Genomic DNA, 15784 nt, shown 5'->3' with positions numbered 1-15784 from the left:
CTTAGACAGCAGCATTGGCAAGCAGTAAGCATGGATAGTTGCCATAACTGTAGGCTATCACCTTTTTGCAGCATGCAGCCAATTAAGTATTTTGTTTGGTTTGGCTGCATTTTACTTTGTAAAAATGTTATTTCACATGCTGTGCATGCTATTGTTATGTAAAGTTTACATGGTCTAACTTTTATTTTCTTGACAATGTGTGTTTAGTTTTCGCGGTGGATTTGGAGAGAAAACTTCAAATAAACCAGTAGCAATAACTTGTGTCTGCCTCTACTTTGAGGGAATGAAACAACTTTCTATGGACAGGACGACTGCTGATGTGTTGTTTATTTAGTCAATTATGTTTCTGTGATGAAGTTGCTTTTCGATCTCTCAGTGAACTGACCTTGATGTGTTGTCACTTTGGCTCTGCCTGATCGTGCTTTGGCTACGACTGATCCAGTTTCTGAAGTGTTTTATAATTTGTGCACTGCCCCCTTCCAAACCGTTATTCTAGCCATGATTTGATGCTGACAAAGCCCCTTTTTGCTTAGAATAACAATTTGACTTCTGACACTTTCACTTACCGTTTGAATCCTCATACTTCCTGATATCCCATTTCATGTGTTAAAGCAATTTAATATGAACAAGAAATAAATAAATGAGCAAGTCCCAAATTTGTTCTGTTTTTTCATTTATTCACAATTGCCACCTGCTGCTCAGTTCAGCTTTCATTGTAGCCTGCCACCTGCCAACAATGAATAAAACAAAAAGATAGAATTACTTAAAAATGCATCAACTGTACAAAGAAGAACACTCCTTGGATGAGTGCAATGCAGCATTTCAATAAAAGATTCTGAAATAAAAATTAATTTGTAAAACAAATAAAACCATCATATGCCGCACTTGAGATAAATGTGGAGGATGTCATGCAAAACCAGCGAGTGAAAAAGTGACAAACTGAGTGAGAAAGTTATTTGGGAAAATCTGAAGTAACTCAGAATGAGACTTTTTTTTTTTTTTTTACATACATTTTTCAGCCATTTGAAAATGACAATGCTTGAGAAAGTGCCCTGTGATTGGCTGCTAAACAGCGACAGTAGAAATTATACCAAAATAACAACAAATTATATGAATATGAAATGAAATCTCCTCTTCAAAAAATGATCTTAAAAACAAAGCTTGAGACCGGACAGGGAGATGAGGCCATGCCTGAAATTCTCAAATAAAGCTGGACAGACTGTTCGACTGTCACTTTGTGCAGGGGTACGAAATTCAACCATTTTGACAGCCCAGGCAGAGAACTGATGCAGGCAGTCAATGAAACAAATTCCTTACTGCTTTCAAGGATAAAGGGATAAGGACTCACGTGGCTTCAAAACAGCCAGACTTCAAATTCTGACAGTTAAAAGAACAGTTCAACTTTTTGGGAAATGTCAATTCAAATTCTCTCTGAGAGTGAGATGTGAAAATCAATACCACTTTCATGTCAGCTAACTGAGCATAAAGACTAAAAACAACGGGAAACAGCTAGCCTCACTAAGTCCACTCTGTAAAATACACCTAAAACTGACTGATCAAAATCTTGTTTGTTTAACCCAAAGGAATCCAGAGACGCTGCTCACAACCACTGGGCTAACAGATAAAACAGTCTCTGTTTGGTTATCACTTCAACAAGCTAAATACAACATCTAAATAAGCTTCCACCTCAGTCTTTATGGTAATCTAGGCTAAACACCTCCCAGTTCTAGCTCTGTGCTGAACCGAGACATGACTGATGACTATCTTCTCATCTCACCATGAAAGAAAGTGAACACATTTTCCCCCAAACTCCTCCTAGAATTACTTCTTAAATTAATAAAATCCTCTTCGGACACGACAATGAGTTCAACTAGCTGAAATCCCTTCTCACCAACCTAATCAGGGGTGTGCATAAGACTCATGAGCTGTATGTTACTGTCCAAAAAAACAAGTCTTACAGTCCTGCAACCAAATGGGTGATAAAGCAGCAACGCAAAAGCTTCTTCACAAGGCTAATGCTACTAATGCTCTCACTGTCATCAACAATCAGCTGCAAACACCCCAAGCTTCTTCAAACCATTTAAATAACAAAAAAAGCAACTTAAACTGGACCAGAGGAAGAAGAGATCTGAGCCAGTGTCACTGAAGATAAAAAAGGCACAACAAAAGGTCCTGAGGTACAGCAGCTGACAAACACCGACAAGCTAGCTTAAAATAAAAACTGAATTCTCTGAAGAAGATGGCTTGAACATGTGAATCCAGCTGAGAGTCGCCTGGGTAGAAAAGTCTAAGTGTGACCTGAAAGAAGGTACACGTGTTTTTGAACTATAGTTGTGGGTTAACAGCTGGGCGGAACTCTCAGCACAGGCAGGCGTCACATGGACCTCACTTCACTGGAGTCCAATGAGAAAGAACATTGAAAAGGCATTCGGTTCAGATTTGCTACCACAATGCTCAGTGCCTCTTGTGCTACCATGTCAGTGCTACTGAAGAAGAAGAAATGGTTGGATATGGACTCAAGTGGAGGATACGAGACATTAGACTGGTCAAGGGGAAAAGATCGTCACTTCAGCCTCTAGATTACGATTTCCACAAAACTGTGCTCTGTGAGGCAATCAATAACAGTCCCTGTAGACTTTCAGTCTGTAACTGAAATTCCTAACCAAGTCACAGAATCTGACAGGACATAACACATCCACTTACTCAAACTGCTGAAGCTTCATATTAGCTTCAGCTTAACAAGGACTGCAATTTTTTGTCTACAGCAAGGAGGAGGGCTGACTTCACCATCAGAAGGAATTATTATAGCAGCCAAAGTCTTTTAAAAATTCAGCCTTATCCTTTAAGTCTAGACCTCACAGCGGTTAGCTTAAACTGCTAAGATATTTTGATTTCAATCAACTGTGCCGAATTAGAAACCAAAAACAGCCTGGTACCATTTCTGTCAGACCACACTAAGTGCTGTATTTATCTCATCTTCAAAATCCACCTGAATAAAATAACTTTCTCTGCTTGGATTAAGAATAGCAGCACAAAACAAGATAACTAAAAACATATATCTTCCTGTTCATGTGACAGCCACTTTAGGGATTTTAAAAGTAGTGAAAAGATCAAGGAAGAATTATTTTTATCTTGCTTGAAACAGGTACACATCCCATGTCCTCAGCAATGTATATTTTATCCCTTTTTGATTCTGTGGCTGAAAGATTTCCCTCCCTGAATGTGACAGATGAACTCAACATGGAAGATTAAAAGTCCAGAGAAAAGCCAGAGAAGCACAGACAAAATGACATCCTGGCTTATAAGGTTTGAAAACAAAATCAAAAGAAATTCATAAAAAAATAGAATGCTTCACCCCTGAACTGAACAGAGATGGTTGGCACTTTATTGTACCAAGTCCAGACATGTAGAATCAGCTGCGGATGGATGGATGAAAGCAGAAGGAGAGTCTGAAGTCACATTAAGAGGGCTCAGACGATGGCGTTGGTGCCCCGGAGGCCTACTCCACGGGCAAACTGCTCCAGCAGGCCGGAGATGGCACCGGAGGGGCTGGGTGCTGATGACTTGAGGCCAACGGTGGAGCTGTAGGCTGCAAGGAAGACTTCCCGCACCGCCTCCAGACGAGCCTGACGCTCAGAGGGGAAGGGACACCTGCAGAGGAGAGAGGAAGGAGGGAGAGAGCAGGATAAGAAGACAGGAAGAAAAAAGTTAGGGGGGGAAATCTGATTTTTAAAGTGCTGTAAAACAGAAAGAAGAAAAGGAAAAAAAGCCTGTGAAGAAATCAGAGGAGAAAAGAACAGAATGATGCAGGCAGAGACAGTTTGGATCAGCCCCACTTGGGCCACAATGTACTCCTGAATTGACCATCACAGAGCTCACACCCTCCTCATCATCATCATCAACATCTCTCTGCTTCTTGCCCTTCTTCCCAGTTTCTCTCATTCAGTCAGAATTAAGATAGAAAGATGCTGTTTGCCTTTTCAGACTGCTAGCGATGTTGCCAGGACAGATTTAATTTGGCAGTCAGATCAAGCAAAAATTAAAATGTTTCCCCTGCTGTGTGCCTTGAGCAGAAGGATGAGTCAGAGGGAGAACCTGGTGGAAAACTCATCCTCCCTGATCCTCCTCCTTGTCTATCGCTCGGTTCAGTAGGGGGGCAGAGATCAGCCACAAAAACTGCAGTTTCCCGACAGGAAACCACCTCTGCTGAGTGATGTTCATTTCTCTTACTTAATTGTTTTTTAAAGTATACTGATCAAGATAGGCACTGATCTGGACAAAGTAAATGCTTTCTCTTGGACAAACACTGTTTCTAAAGTTCTTAGTTTTATTTACCACTTTTCTACTGCGCTATTTTGTTACATTGTATGGCCGACATATATGCCAACACTGCACACATGGAGGGGGACAAAACAAAGATTGCTGTACTTTATGTTTGCAGTGATGTTATACAGTTTCCTCAACCATTATAAGGCTTAGGTGCAGCACCACCTAAGCCAAATGAATGTCAGATCAGAGCATCAATACTAAATTACTTTTGCAGGGTTTAATGGTTGTACAAGGTCCCCCGTGGACTTCCTTAGTTTTATCATCAAGCATTTTGTTTTGTTTAATATGTGCTCTAGCTTTCAAACTTTTTGTATGCAGATATAATAATGGTCCCAAATGTTGTCAAATTGCATTTTTTTAATTCAAAAAAACATAAAAGGGAGAACCCCCAAACCCCCTAACCAAATACATGCACCTAAGTCTTCAGAAAGCTGGGAAAACAGTGACATAGTTGTTCTCATTTACACATTTGTGTAATGGATTTAAATCCCTGTCCCCCCTGAACTGAAACACCTGGAATATACAGGACTGACGGACTTGTTTTCATTAACAGAAAATCTTAGGGACAGTGGTGGAGAGGATGTGTTACTTACATCCGTCCACTGGGTCCTTCATCTTGAAAACTGAAGGGCAGTGGGGAGTCGTAGGCAGCAGCGACAGCAGACGAGGTGGATGAAACTGAGGCCAGAGGTAGTGGGAAGTGAGCGTGGTCATGGATGCTGCCACAGCCCGAAACTATCTGCCAACTCCCATACTCTGTAGAGAGGGAGGAACCTGACCGAGTGTAGTCTGCTGCTAACCTGAGAGACAAATAAAAACGAGAATTAACAGGTGGAACAGGTAGTCACATCTGGAACTTAGTTACCAAGCATCCACGTATGCAAAGGTCTTCCTCAATGCATAATGAAAACTTTTTTGAGAACATCATAGTTATTAGACAGACAGACACAGACTGGCTGGCTGGCTGGCTGGCTGGCACTGCTGCTGCTGCTGCTGCTGCTACTGCTAGCAGTGGCTTCTGCATGCCCTATCTGTTTACATGGAGTTTGCCTTTGATAATTATCAATAAATATGATTAATCGATTTTCCTTTTTCCCCTTGGAATGAGTGAGAAAGCCGGAGGGGGAATGAAAGGGAGGGAGTCTTAAATAAGAGGGTTACATAAGTATATGTACTGACGTTACATATCGAACAGGTTATTACAGCTCCACTATGAACTTTTCACCCCACATTTGAATGAATGTTCAGAGTTCAAATAAAAAGTGACAGCCCTGTGATCTATAAATCTCAAATCAACAAAATTGACAGATTTCTTCTTATATAATGCAGTACAAAAGAAAAACAGTGTTAGTATTATTATTAGTAAAAGTATTATTCTGCACATTGTTCATCAAGCTCATACAAAGACAAGCTTAGACACATATGTGTCCTGTATTGCAACCACTTCAGTCAAGTCAAGACTTAGTCTAGTCTTAGACTTAGAGATGAGATCATTTCCACATCACAGAAAGGTTTTTATAAATAACTACTTATATGTGGCTTTCTGGTTAAAAAGGTGCTATATTTAAGAATTGGCCAACTGTCAAATTCATACTCAGAACAAACAGAGCGGCATATCACCAGAGTAACTGCTAACTGTAGCTGTCATTAGTTAGTGAGCTCATTTAGACATGCATCTAGTGGTCCAGACTAGGAGCTCAGAGCAACAGGGTAGTGCTGGTGTTAACACCACTAGCACAGAAGCTTTGGACTGGCAACTGGCAGGGCTAACTGATTAGTATGCTAACTTCAGTTAATATCTCTCCAGCACAATTCACTGACGTCATTACATCAAAACTATTATTCTTGACATTTTATTGATCATTTTAGTTTCAACTAAAACACCTGTAAGTCATGTTCAAAGAAATTACAAGGATTTTTAAATTGTTATGAAACAGTCTCAGTTTAATACCGATGCCTTACTTACATCCACTTGTAAAGAACATGTATATCATGGCAGTCTTGAGTCCAATGATTTATACAACTCTCATTTTTCTGTGATGGAGTGAGTGAACACATACTACTTTGTCACAGAAAACAAAGTTTGGTTCAATAATGAATCTATTATAGGTCTTCTAAAAATGTGGCCAAATCTGCTGGATCAAAAATATACACACAGGGATTTGAACAACCAGTTTAGGTGATTATAGAAAGTTGTGTGAATCAAATGTTCTTTGTAGCATGGCCTCATAACTTCTTCTGAGTGATAATGAATAATAACATCTGGTGAATTTTCTGGGCCCATTTTAATAGGGCTTGTTTGATACACCCACTAGACTCAGCCACAAACACTACAATGGGAAAGTCTAAAAAGCTCAGCATTGATCTGAAAGAGCCCATTATTGATTTGAACAAGTCAGGAAACAGTTACAAGTCCCAAGATTCTGTACAAACAACTGTTTGTAAGTATAAAGTGCATGAAACAGTTGTGTCACTGCCACCATCAGGAAGAAAATACAAACTATCATCTGCTGCTGAGAGCAAAATGGTCAGGATGGTCAAGAGTCCACCAACAACCACCAAAAAGCAAGTCTGCAATGAAGTAGAAGCTGCTGGAAGACAGGTGACAGTGTCCACAGTCAATTGTGTTTTACATCAACATGAGCTGAGAGGCTGCCGTGCAAGAAAGAAGCCCTCGATCCAGATGCAGCACCTTAAAGCTCAACTGAAGTAAAACAGTCAGCAGAAGATTGGGTCTTGGGGGCACTTGGGTGTTCCAACAGGACAGTGATCCCAAACACACATCAAAAGGGGTAAAGGAACGACTGAATCAGGCTAGAACTGAGGTTTCGGAATGGCCTTCACAAAGTCCTGACTTGAACCCCATTGAGAACATGTGGACTGTGCTGAAGAAACAAGTCTGTGCCAGGAAGTCAAAAAATCTTGTTGAACTTCACCAATTCTGTCAAGAGGAGTGGTTAAAAATTCAGCCAGAGGACGACCAGAAGCTTGTGGATGGCTTAAAAGAGACATTTAACCAAATATTAGAATTACTGTATGAATATTTTAATCGAGCAGAATTGGTCACAGATTTGGATACAAGACCATCAGTGAGAAGATACATTGGCTATTTCTATATAGTTGTTATAGTTATTCTTTATGGCTGTCACTGGGTCAGATTCTGACTGATCTGGGTTGAAAAATTCATAAAAATTAAAACTGTTTTTATGGCGTAGTGCCACTTTCAAAATAAATGCACATGCTAGCTGGATCAAGATCTTTACCAAAGGCAGTGGTGCTTGTGCTGTGCGGTGGTAAAAGCACTGTGCTTCTGGTGATCATCCAAAATTTACATTACTGAAGTTAATTGTGTGTAGAAAAACAAGATGGCGTGGGAACTTGGACTGGATGATGGAGTTGTTTGGAGTCACTCACCTTCTTCCGGGGACAGCCAATGGACTGCTACCAGTGCGTGTGACACCGTGTTCTGATTGGTTTGAGGAGGATGAGCTGGAAGACCTGGCCTCGTTGAGTGGATGGGAGAGGTGCTCTTCCAGAGGGTTCTGTTTATTCCAAACAACCATCTGAGGAGAGGAGGTGGTACCTTTTCTCCTGAGGAGAGAAAGAACACATCAACATCCACAGAGGAGGAGGAGGAAGAGGAAGAGGAAGAGGAAGAAGAAGAAGAAGAGGAGGAAGAGGAAGACAATGAGAAAGAGGAGGGGCACCATTGCAGCGCTAACAGCCTGTGATGCAAGTTTATCAAATGATTGATGACATTGATGTCGGCCATCAATTATAATAGAATAATCTTTATTTATCATACAATGAACCTGTTGTGAAACTGGTTCTCTGCATGTAACCCATCCCTGAGGAGCAGTGGGCAGCCAACATACAGCGCCCGGGAACCAACTCCAGAGATAGGTTGGTGCCTTGGTCAAGGGAACTGACCAGAGAATTAACCTAATATACATGTTTTGATGGTGAACTGGAGAAAGATGCTGTTTCATTACTTTGTTCCAAATCAGTCCAATTCTGGGGCCATGGCCTTATTAGGATTGACATCAGCACTGCATTAAAAAACACTGAAAGAGACCACTGCGTTGGCACAGAGATGGTCTGAACACAGACAGCTCTGGCATGACGCACTGTTGCCTGGCCAAAAATAAAAAGTTGGGTCTGGCTCCCGTTGCCATGTTGCACTTCTCTTCTTTCTTTTGACACGTCATCCTTCAACACACCAAGTTTGAAAGTGAAGTGCAAGTGCATTCCTGGACATAAACAATGTATTGCTACTACTAACATCAATGTCACTGAGATAGTGAGGTTAATATGGGATGGATATTTGTACGGTCTTATGATGTTGAATTTAACTGTCAATAACATTTTAATGTCACAATGCAATGCATTGTGGGTTGTTCACCTTGAGTACAGTCAACAAGGTGTGGGGCTCACAAAGTCAATCAGAGAGTCTTCAAGCACTTGCTGATTCCACAGTATGACAGCCCTGAACTCTCACAAACTTATCGGGTGCGTGTGGGAAAGCCTGTGTGAAGCTATTATGGTTGGAATTTGCATATTTTTCCTTGTTCTTCTATTTTTCATAGTGATTCTTGTGAATATGTGTTTTTGTGTATATATGTACTTGGATGACCTAAGAGCTGTTAGGACCCCCTGGGGTTGCATGTTATGGACTTGACCCATTTCCTGTGCGCAAGTATTAAAAGTGAAAAGTGTTGTCCTTGGCCTCAGGGATTATAGATAGAGTATGATATGACAGATCATGGTGATCTTGATTTGGTGAGGTTTTGCACGTGACTGTCGACACAGCTCCAGTACAGCTGTGGACCGTCAGGTAATTTTGGGCTTTTTTAAGGATTATATCAGTTGGTGAGTGTTATCTCTTATGTCTGTTGCTCATATTTCAGTGTCTCACTGGCACCTGTAGCAGAGAACGCCTTCACCAAGGCTGCCTCTTGAGTTTTTGTAAAGCAGTGCAGTTTTCAGTCTGAACCCTGACATACATGTTGTTCTGAGGGCTGGTGTTCATGGAAACTCTCAAACTCAAACATATTGATTAAATATGAATGATAAACACCCATATATTAACTCTCTAAAACACATGATTAAACATTAAGTAAGGGCTAAAGTCCGATAAGGTGTCCATTATCAGGAATTAATGTATGACATGGAGGCCTCTGTGAAGTCCGTTAATTCCTAATGGAACAATGGACACCGTGAAGGGCATTATCCAGCTTATACCATGGTCACTTGCCAAAGAAAAATTTTTTTTTGTGTGTTTTATGATCAAAATATGAAGTTTTTCACAAGCAGTAACTCCATTTCCCTGAAAAAAACCTGAGAGTTTGACTAATAGCTGAAACAGTCATTACAGTCCTATCAGGTTCTCATGTAATGGAAACGTTGTTCACTACTCCAGTAAATACTGTAGGATGGACCTTAGATATAACTTAGCAACAGGAGATAAACTAGTCCGCTCAGCTCATTGAATGCTTCAGCTCAGCTGTTAGCCAGACATCTAAAGTTATGCTTGCAAGATTCAAAGTCAACAACATTGTGTACGGTCGACTAACAGTAAATATCATTTCACAGCATGTTTAACAACAAGACAAACTATCTAACCAGCCATGTCACTGTCCCCAAATAAAATTAAAAACCTTTCACTAACAAATGTGTGTCCGGCTGCAGCCTGAAGTAGTGAGTTAAACAGTGAACAGGATGTGGGAGGATCTCTTGATACAGTCAGCTCAGAGGAACAGTGTAGCGGCTGTAGTGAGGAGTAAACACACATAAAGTCAGTTTACCAGCTTTTTAAAATCAAACAGGGTTACTTACCCTTTTCATGAATAAGCTACCAACTTTCTAATTTACTACAGCCCTGAGTGTAGGCTTTTTGTTGCAGCTCGTGTGTTACAGAGCCACCCTAAGGTGTTCAAAGGATGATGCACTGAGGGACTACACTTTGGGTTGTAAATAAAATATTATGATTTTTTTTTTTTATTTAATTTATTTCAAGCGTCGATGTACAAAAGCTTATGCCACACACGAAAATTCAAACAGTCTCTGGGTCCTTGAACGCACCACGGACGTGTATATTGGTGCAGAGACACAGATCGGCTGAACGATCGTTAGTGTGTGCGTCGCTTTTGATGACTTAGCAGTAGTTTTGCCATCGGTTTGTATAATGTGATGAACAATTAGCCGCTAATGAATGACGTGGAGCTAGCCGCTAACTAGCAATAGCCTCAGAGGTTTATGCTGCTGTATTGCTAATCTCTGTTGTTTATACATTGCACATTGAATGCTAATTGATCAGTGACAGTGTATGTCCCTTTTATGTTGCATCTAAGCCTATAGACTAATGATCATTCAGGTTTAATTGATTAATGCTGACTTTAAGTTCATAACTAATCTGGAGCTGTATTTCAGTTGTTATCTGGTTAAAGATATATATCTAGCTCAGTTTATTTTTATGTTTAAGTTGTACTTTATTTCTAATCAGTCTGTATTGCTGTGCTTGTATTGCAGCAACCACACACTCACCCACAACATGCCGATAAACAGCTTGAACTGGATTAAAGGACTCTGCCTCTTATTAATGCACTCACCTGAACATTACAACAGTGTCCTGACCCGACACCCTGAAGCGGTTACTGCCACCCAAGATCCCTATATAGTCTGTCATACAGTCAAGCTGTCTGCAACCAGCTGATGCTGCTCATTTTAGATACAGGATATAGCGCATTATTTTTTGACAGTAAACTGGAAGTTTCACTGGAACTACTTGAGGAGGTCCAGAAGTGTCCATAAATCAAAAGTTGATTCACACCTTCCGGCCAATCCGTACCGAGTATTCACCCAGACCATGGTATAACAGAGAAATAAATCCCTGACTCTATGAGCCTGTGTGTGACACTGACCAGCTGGAGGCCTGTTGTTGGCTGGAGAACATGTCCACAGTATCGTTGGTGAGGCTGGAGGCACCGCCAGCCTCCTCAGTGATGAGGGAGAACTCGCTGCTCAAACTGGTCACACTGCCACGATCCCTTGACTCTGAAACCAAACATACAGCAGGGCTGTTAGTTCCCATTACTAAGTTGACAGACATTTTTCACGGCAGCCCTTTTGACATATTATAGGAGGAAAGACCCAGGTGTTTGGAGAGCTGAAGTGAAACTACAACTGGTGGGTTCTGTTCCAGAATTAAGAAAACCTCATTTGAAATCCCACAGACAGCTTTACTACGCTCATAAAACATCTAGCCTTGGAAGAGAGCTTTTCTCAACAGCATGCTGTGTGGCTCACTGTACATGTTTAGATGAGGATATACAAAGCAAGAACAGCACTGTTCAACATTGGGATTACAACGTTCTCCTGCTTGGCTTGTCAGCTAAGGAACCACCAGCACCTTTTCTTCAAAGACTGGCAACGTTGAACTGGGCCTAGAAAGCACACAGCCTAGCATAGCACGGATAAGCACAGGACTTTTTGAACACATGTGCATTACATCAACCAATGTGTTTGTTTACTCTTCAGGTGTTATTTTGTAGTCAGGTTATTAGTTTGCTTTGCAACACAGCTATTTTGACGCTATTATGCTTCACACAGACTCAGGGTTCTGCCATACAACTCACCATCTTCTCTAACCTGGCACCACAACATACACACACACAATCCTTCAGCCTGGACCATATCACACCTACATGTGATATCAGTGAGCTAATGGTGTGAGCACCACCAGTGTTTCTGTGTTTCTTCCCTATCCTATCAAAGAAACAATTGGTGATCCACCATCTTGGACCTGAGTACAACCCTTCGATCAGCCATTTGTCCATGCCAGGCAGCATGGCAGTTTGAACCCTAGCTAACATTATGTTTTTGTTCCTCCATGCACGACACACACACACACACACACACACACACACACACACACACACACACACACACACACACACACACACACACACACACACACACACACACACACACACACACACACACACTCTTTTCACACTTTGCTATGTTGCAGCCTTATGCTATTATTTTTTCTCCTCATCAATCTACACTCAATACACCATAATGGCAAAGTGGAAACCTTTTTCAAATTTTTGAAATTATTGCATTCAGAAAAACTGAAACATCACATTGACATGAGTATTCAGACCCTTTGCTATGACACTTGAAATTTAGCTGAGGTGCCTCCCATTTCTCTTGATCATCTTTAAGATGTTTCTCTAGCTTGACTGGAGTCCACCTGTAAATTCAATTTATTGGACATGATTTGGAGAGGCACACGCCTGTCTATATAAAGGTCTCACAGCTGACAATGCATAACAGACCAATAAGCATGTTTACGCTTTGTCGTTATGGTGTATTGAGTGTAGATTGTCTGAATACTTTCTGAATGCACTGTATAAAATGTATCATATATAATATGTGATCGTTAAATGAGTCACCGCCATCAAAGGTCTATCAGAGGTACCCTGTTTGTAGGCAGGAATATATGAGACACACAGACTTACTTAACTGGCAGAATTCTTCCACATTGAAATCACTGTCTTTAAAGTGGGAATTCTTCCTTCTGAAAACAAAAGAAAATTATGTTGATGAAATCATCGGGAATCAAAAAGAATACTGGATTCACATGGCTGACGCTTGCCTCCAGAAACCAGTCATTCAGTGAGTTAGTTATTTACTGTATCTGTGTTACTGTGAACTTTAGCAAAAGAAAAGACAAGCAGAAAAGTATTGCTAACTAGAGAGAGACAGACAGACCGACAGGAAACAGAAGAAAGAAAGAAAGAAAGAAAGAAAGAAAGAAAGAAAGAAAGAAAGATAATAGACATATAAAACATAATAAGATAAATAGAGGAACTCACCTCAGTTTCTTTACAGCAGAGAACTTCTCTGAGACAATGTGCTTCAAAAAATTGAAGCAAAAAAAGAAAATCTGAAGGAGAAAAAAACATTTTTGATCAGAGCAGAAACACAGCCATCAAAGATAAATGAGTCTACCCAGTAGGTGTCCTCATACATACTGTTATTTCAAATGAAACAGTAGTGTGTGTGAAGTGAACAACATCACAGTGAGCTGTCGCTAGCAGCTACAGAAAAGGGACTATATTTGATTCTGTTCCACAGAAACTGCTCTTGGTGTAGATACAGGTTTTTCTGCAGACAGACACCAGAACATGACACTGATGTTGATCTTTTTGACCACTTATTGAACAATGTGTGCATTTTCTGGGTCTATAGTCTACAAATGTTTCGTCTGCAATTGCACAGTTTTATCTGGCACATTACATTCCTGATGACCCTTAGAACAAAACTTGGAGATGAAGCTGCAATTTCCTTCCAATTTCCTTACAGTTGGATCACAATTTAGTATGTTCCAATGTTTTCAATTGATCATTTTTTCCTCTGCTGACACATTACTCAATTTAAACACTAACATGCCCTTACTTTGTTTGGAATTTTCTCACAATCTGACAATGACAATAATTGCGTTTCGACCTCAAAAACTTCCACAAGGAATATTATTTAGCAGGATCAGGATGATGATGAAAAACGCATTCCTGTCAGTCCCTTTTCAGTAAATTAAAGTTAAACCATTCTAATCATAGAAAAAATATGTAAAACTTCAGTGTGATATAAACTTACCTCCTCCCCTTTGGAGAGTCGATCTGGCAGCATATGACTGCAAATACAGACAGAAAAATATAACGCTTTATTTGCCGGTTGTTACTAATTTATGTCGAAAAACTACTCAAGAAAATCTCATTGTGTCCATGCAGAGAACCTTAAAAAAATGAAAAAATCCCTTAAACCTGCATTAGTTAACATTGTTATATGAGTACTAGATGTAATAAGTCAGTGAGATTCAATTATGATTACAGAACTGGTCACTGTTTTCACGGCATCCTCTTACTACCGAAGAGTTGTTCCTATCAAGTAGTTGACAAAGAAATCTGTGGCACCATGGTGACCAAGCATTGCTAAAGCCTCCATACATAAAATTAAACTATTTCGCTGGATATTACTCTGGGCTGAGTGAGGAAAGGCTTATTTTGGAATCAGGGCAAAGTGAACCCTTTAACTCAGCCAAACAGAGCATAAGTCAAGGACTTCACTGGGGACCATGATTTGCTTTTTGATTGTTTTCCCCATTAACATACACTGACTACTTAAAAAAAAAATGTTCAGAGGTTTACGAGCACCGGTGCAGAATCTACTACACTCCCCTGAGAGTGACTTTGTAACAGTGACAACAGCTGAGTACAGAAATCAAATGATTACTCCACAAATAACCTCAAGTCCAAATATCATTCAGTTGTGACTGATGAGGTTAAGTCCAGCATGTACAGCACCTATGAGCACTCCGTCTGTTTCTCTAATTTATCCAACTCCTTCATCACTCATCTCTCTCTCTCTTTCACACACACACAACCACATCCTTTCTACTTGGACAATGTCCTGAGGGCTTGGGCAAGCCTGCTGATGCATAATTACACAGGCTAGCTGGCAGTGAAGGGCCTTTTTACGAGACTGCCTCTGATGAGCTCAAATTGGAGACACTGTGCTTGTTATTATGAAAGGAGAATCCCAAGAGTGTGTGTGTGTGTGTGTGTGTGTGTGTGTGTGTGTGTATGTGTATGTGTGTGTGTGTGTGTGTGTGTGTGTGTGTGAGCGTGTGAGTGAGTGAGTGAGTGAGTGAGTGAGTGAGAGAGAGAGTGAGAGTGGGAGAGAGAGAGAGAGAGAGAGAGAGAGAGAGAGCAAATGTGGAGTGGAGAATAAAGGACTTGGTCAAGAGGCGTACTAGCGGCCTTGTGTTGTCCTGGCTTCCCTCTCCCACTGCTCTCCATGCTTCATTAGCCAGCCACTTTTCAATTATGCGTCGTGGACAAACACAGTGCTTCTCAGACCAGATGGCAATGACAAGCGGCACATGCACCTTAAAGTATTTATGCTGACTAGTGTGCTGTGAATTATGGCTCATGGGGAAGTCATGAAATTATGATAGTGATGATTATTTTTACCCGAAGAGGAACCAGTCGTAAGCAATGGTCAGATACAGGATCTGGGCCGGCTCAAGGCTGGCATGCACCGCACCATCCTGTGAAAAATACATGACATGAGCAAATCAAATATTTCAAACATCCCTTGTTAAATAAATCACCACGGGCCAATCACCCACAGGACGTCATCCAGCTCAAGACACCCAAACTGTATTTTTTTTAAATTCTGTTTGAAAGACAGTTCCGTGTGTGGTCTGTGATTTCATGAGAAGCTGCCAGTGTGGATCATATCTTGAGAAAAAAAAATTACATATTTATAACATAGGGTTTTATTTTTTATAAAGGCAGAGGAGACAGAAGAAACTCATTATAGTGCATGTTTGATATGGTAAATGAGTTTTATATGGAGAGATATGAATGCGAAGGGTGGCCAGGGTTGA

The 15784-nt window shown here is 40.6% G+C and overlaps 1 protein-coding gene across 2 annotated transcripts in view; it reads right to left on the bottom strand.

Moving 5' to 3' along the window:
* Nucleotides 1-656: 656 nt before the first annotated feature.
* Nucleotides 657-15784, bottom strand: part of mtmr14 (myotubularin related protein 14) — a 33242-nt gene continuing 18114 nt past the window's right edge. The window contains exons 12-20 of one of the 2 annotated variants that reach the window (XR_014622250.1): nt 15366-15442; nt 13990-14026; nt 13209-13279; nt 12852-12910; nt 11250-11382; nt 7744-7920; nt 4923-5129; nt 3356-3651; nt 657-727 (exon numbers count right to left, since the gene is read on the bottom strand). Coding sequence is in view for 1 of the 2 variants with exons in the window: in XM_084348139.1 (XP_084204265.1) it covers nt 3471-3651; nt 4923-5129; nt 7744-7920; nt 11250-11382; nt 12852-12910; nt 13209-13279; nt 13990-14026; nt 15366-15442 (942 nt within the window). In the remaining variant the exon portion in view is untranslated. Of the gene's footprint in view, nt 728-3330; nt 3652-4922; nt 5130-7743; nt 7921-11249; nt 11383-12851; nt 12911-13208; nt 13280-13989; nt 14027-15365; nt 15443-15784 lie in introns of those variants that run through there. The other variant, XM_084348139.1, reaches the window with a different exon arrangement.

Source organism: Pagrus pagrus (genome assembly GCF_965226575.1).
Source record: "Pagrus pagrus genome assembly, chromosome: 3".
Taxonomy (NCBI): Eukaryota; Metazoa; Chordata; class Actinopteri; order Spariformes; family Sparidae; genus Pagrus; species Pagrus pagrus.
The sequence above is the reverse complement of the archived record's forward strand: the minus strand, read 5'-3'. Positions and strand labels throughout refer to the sequence as shown.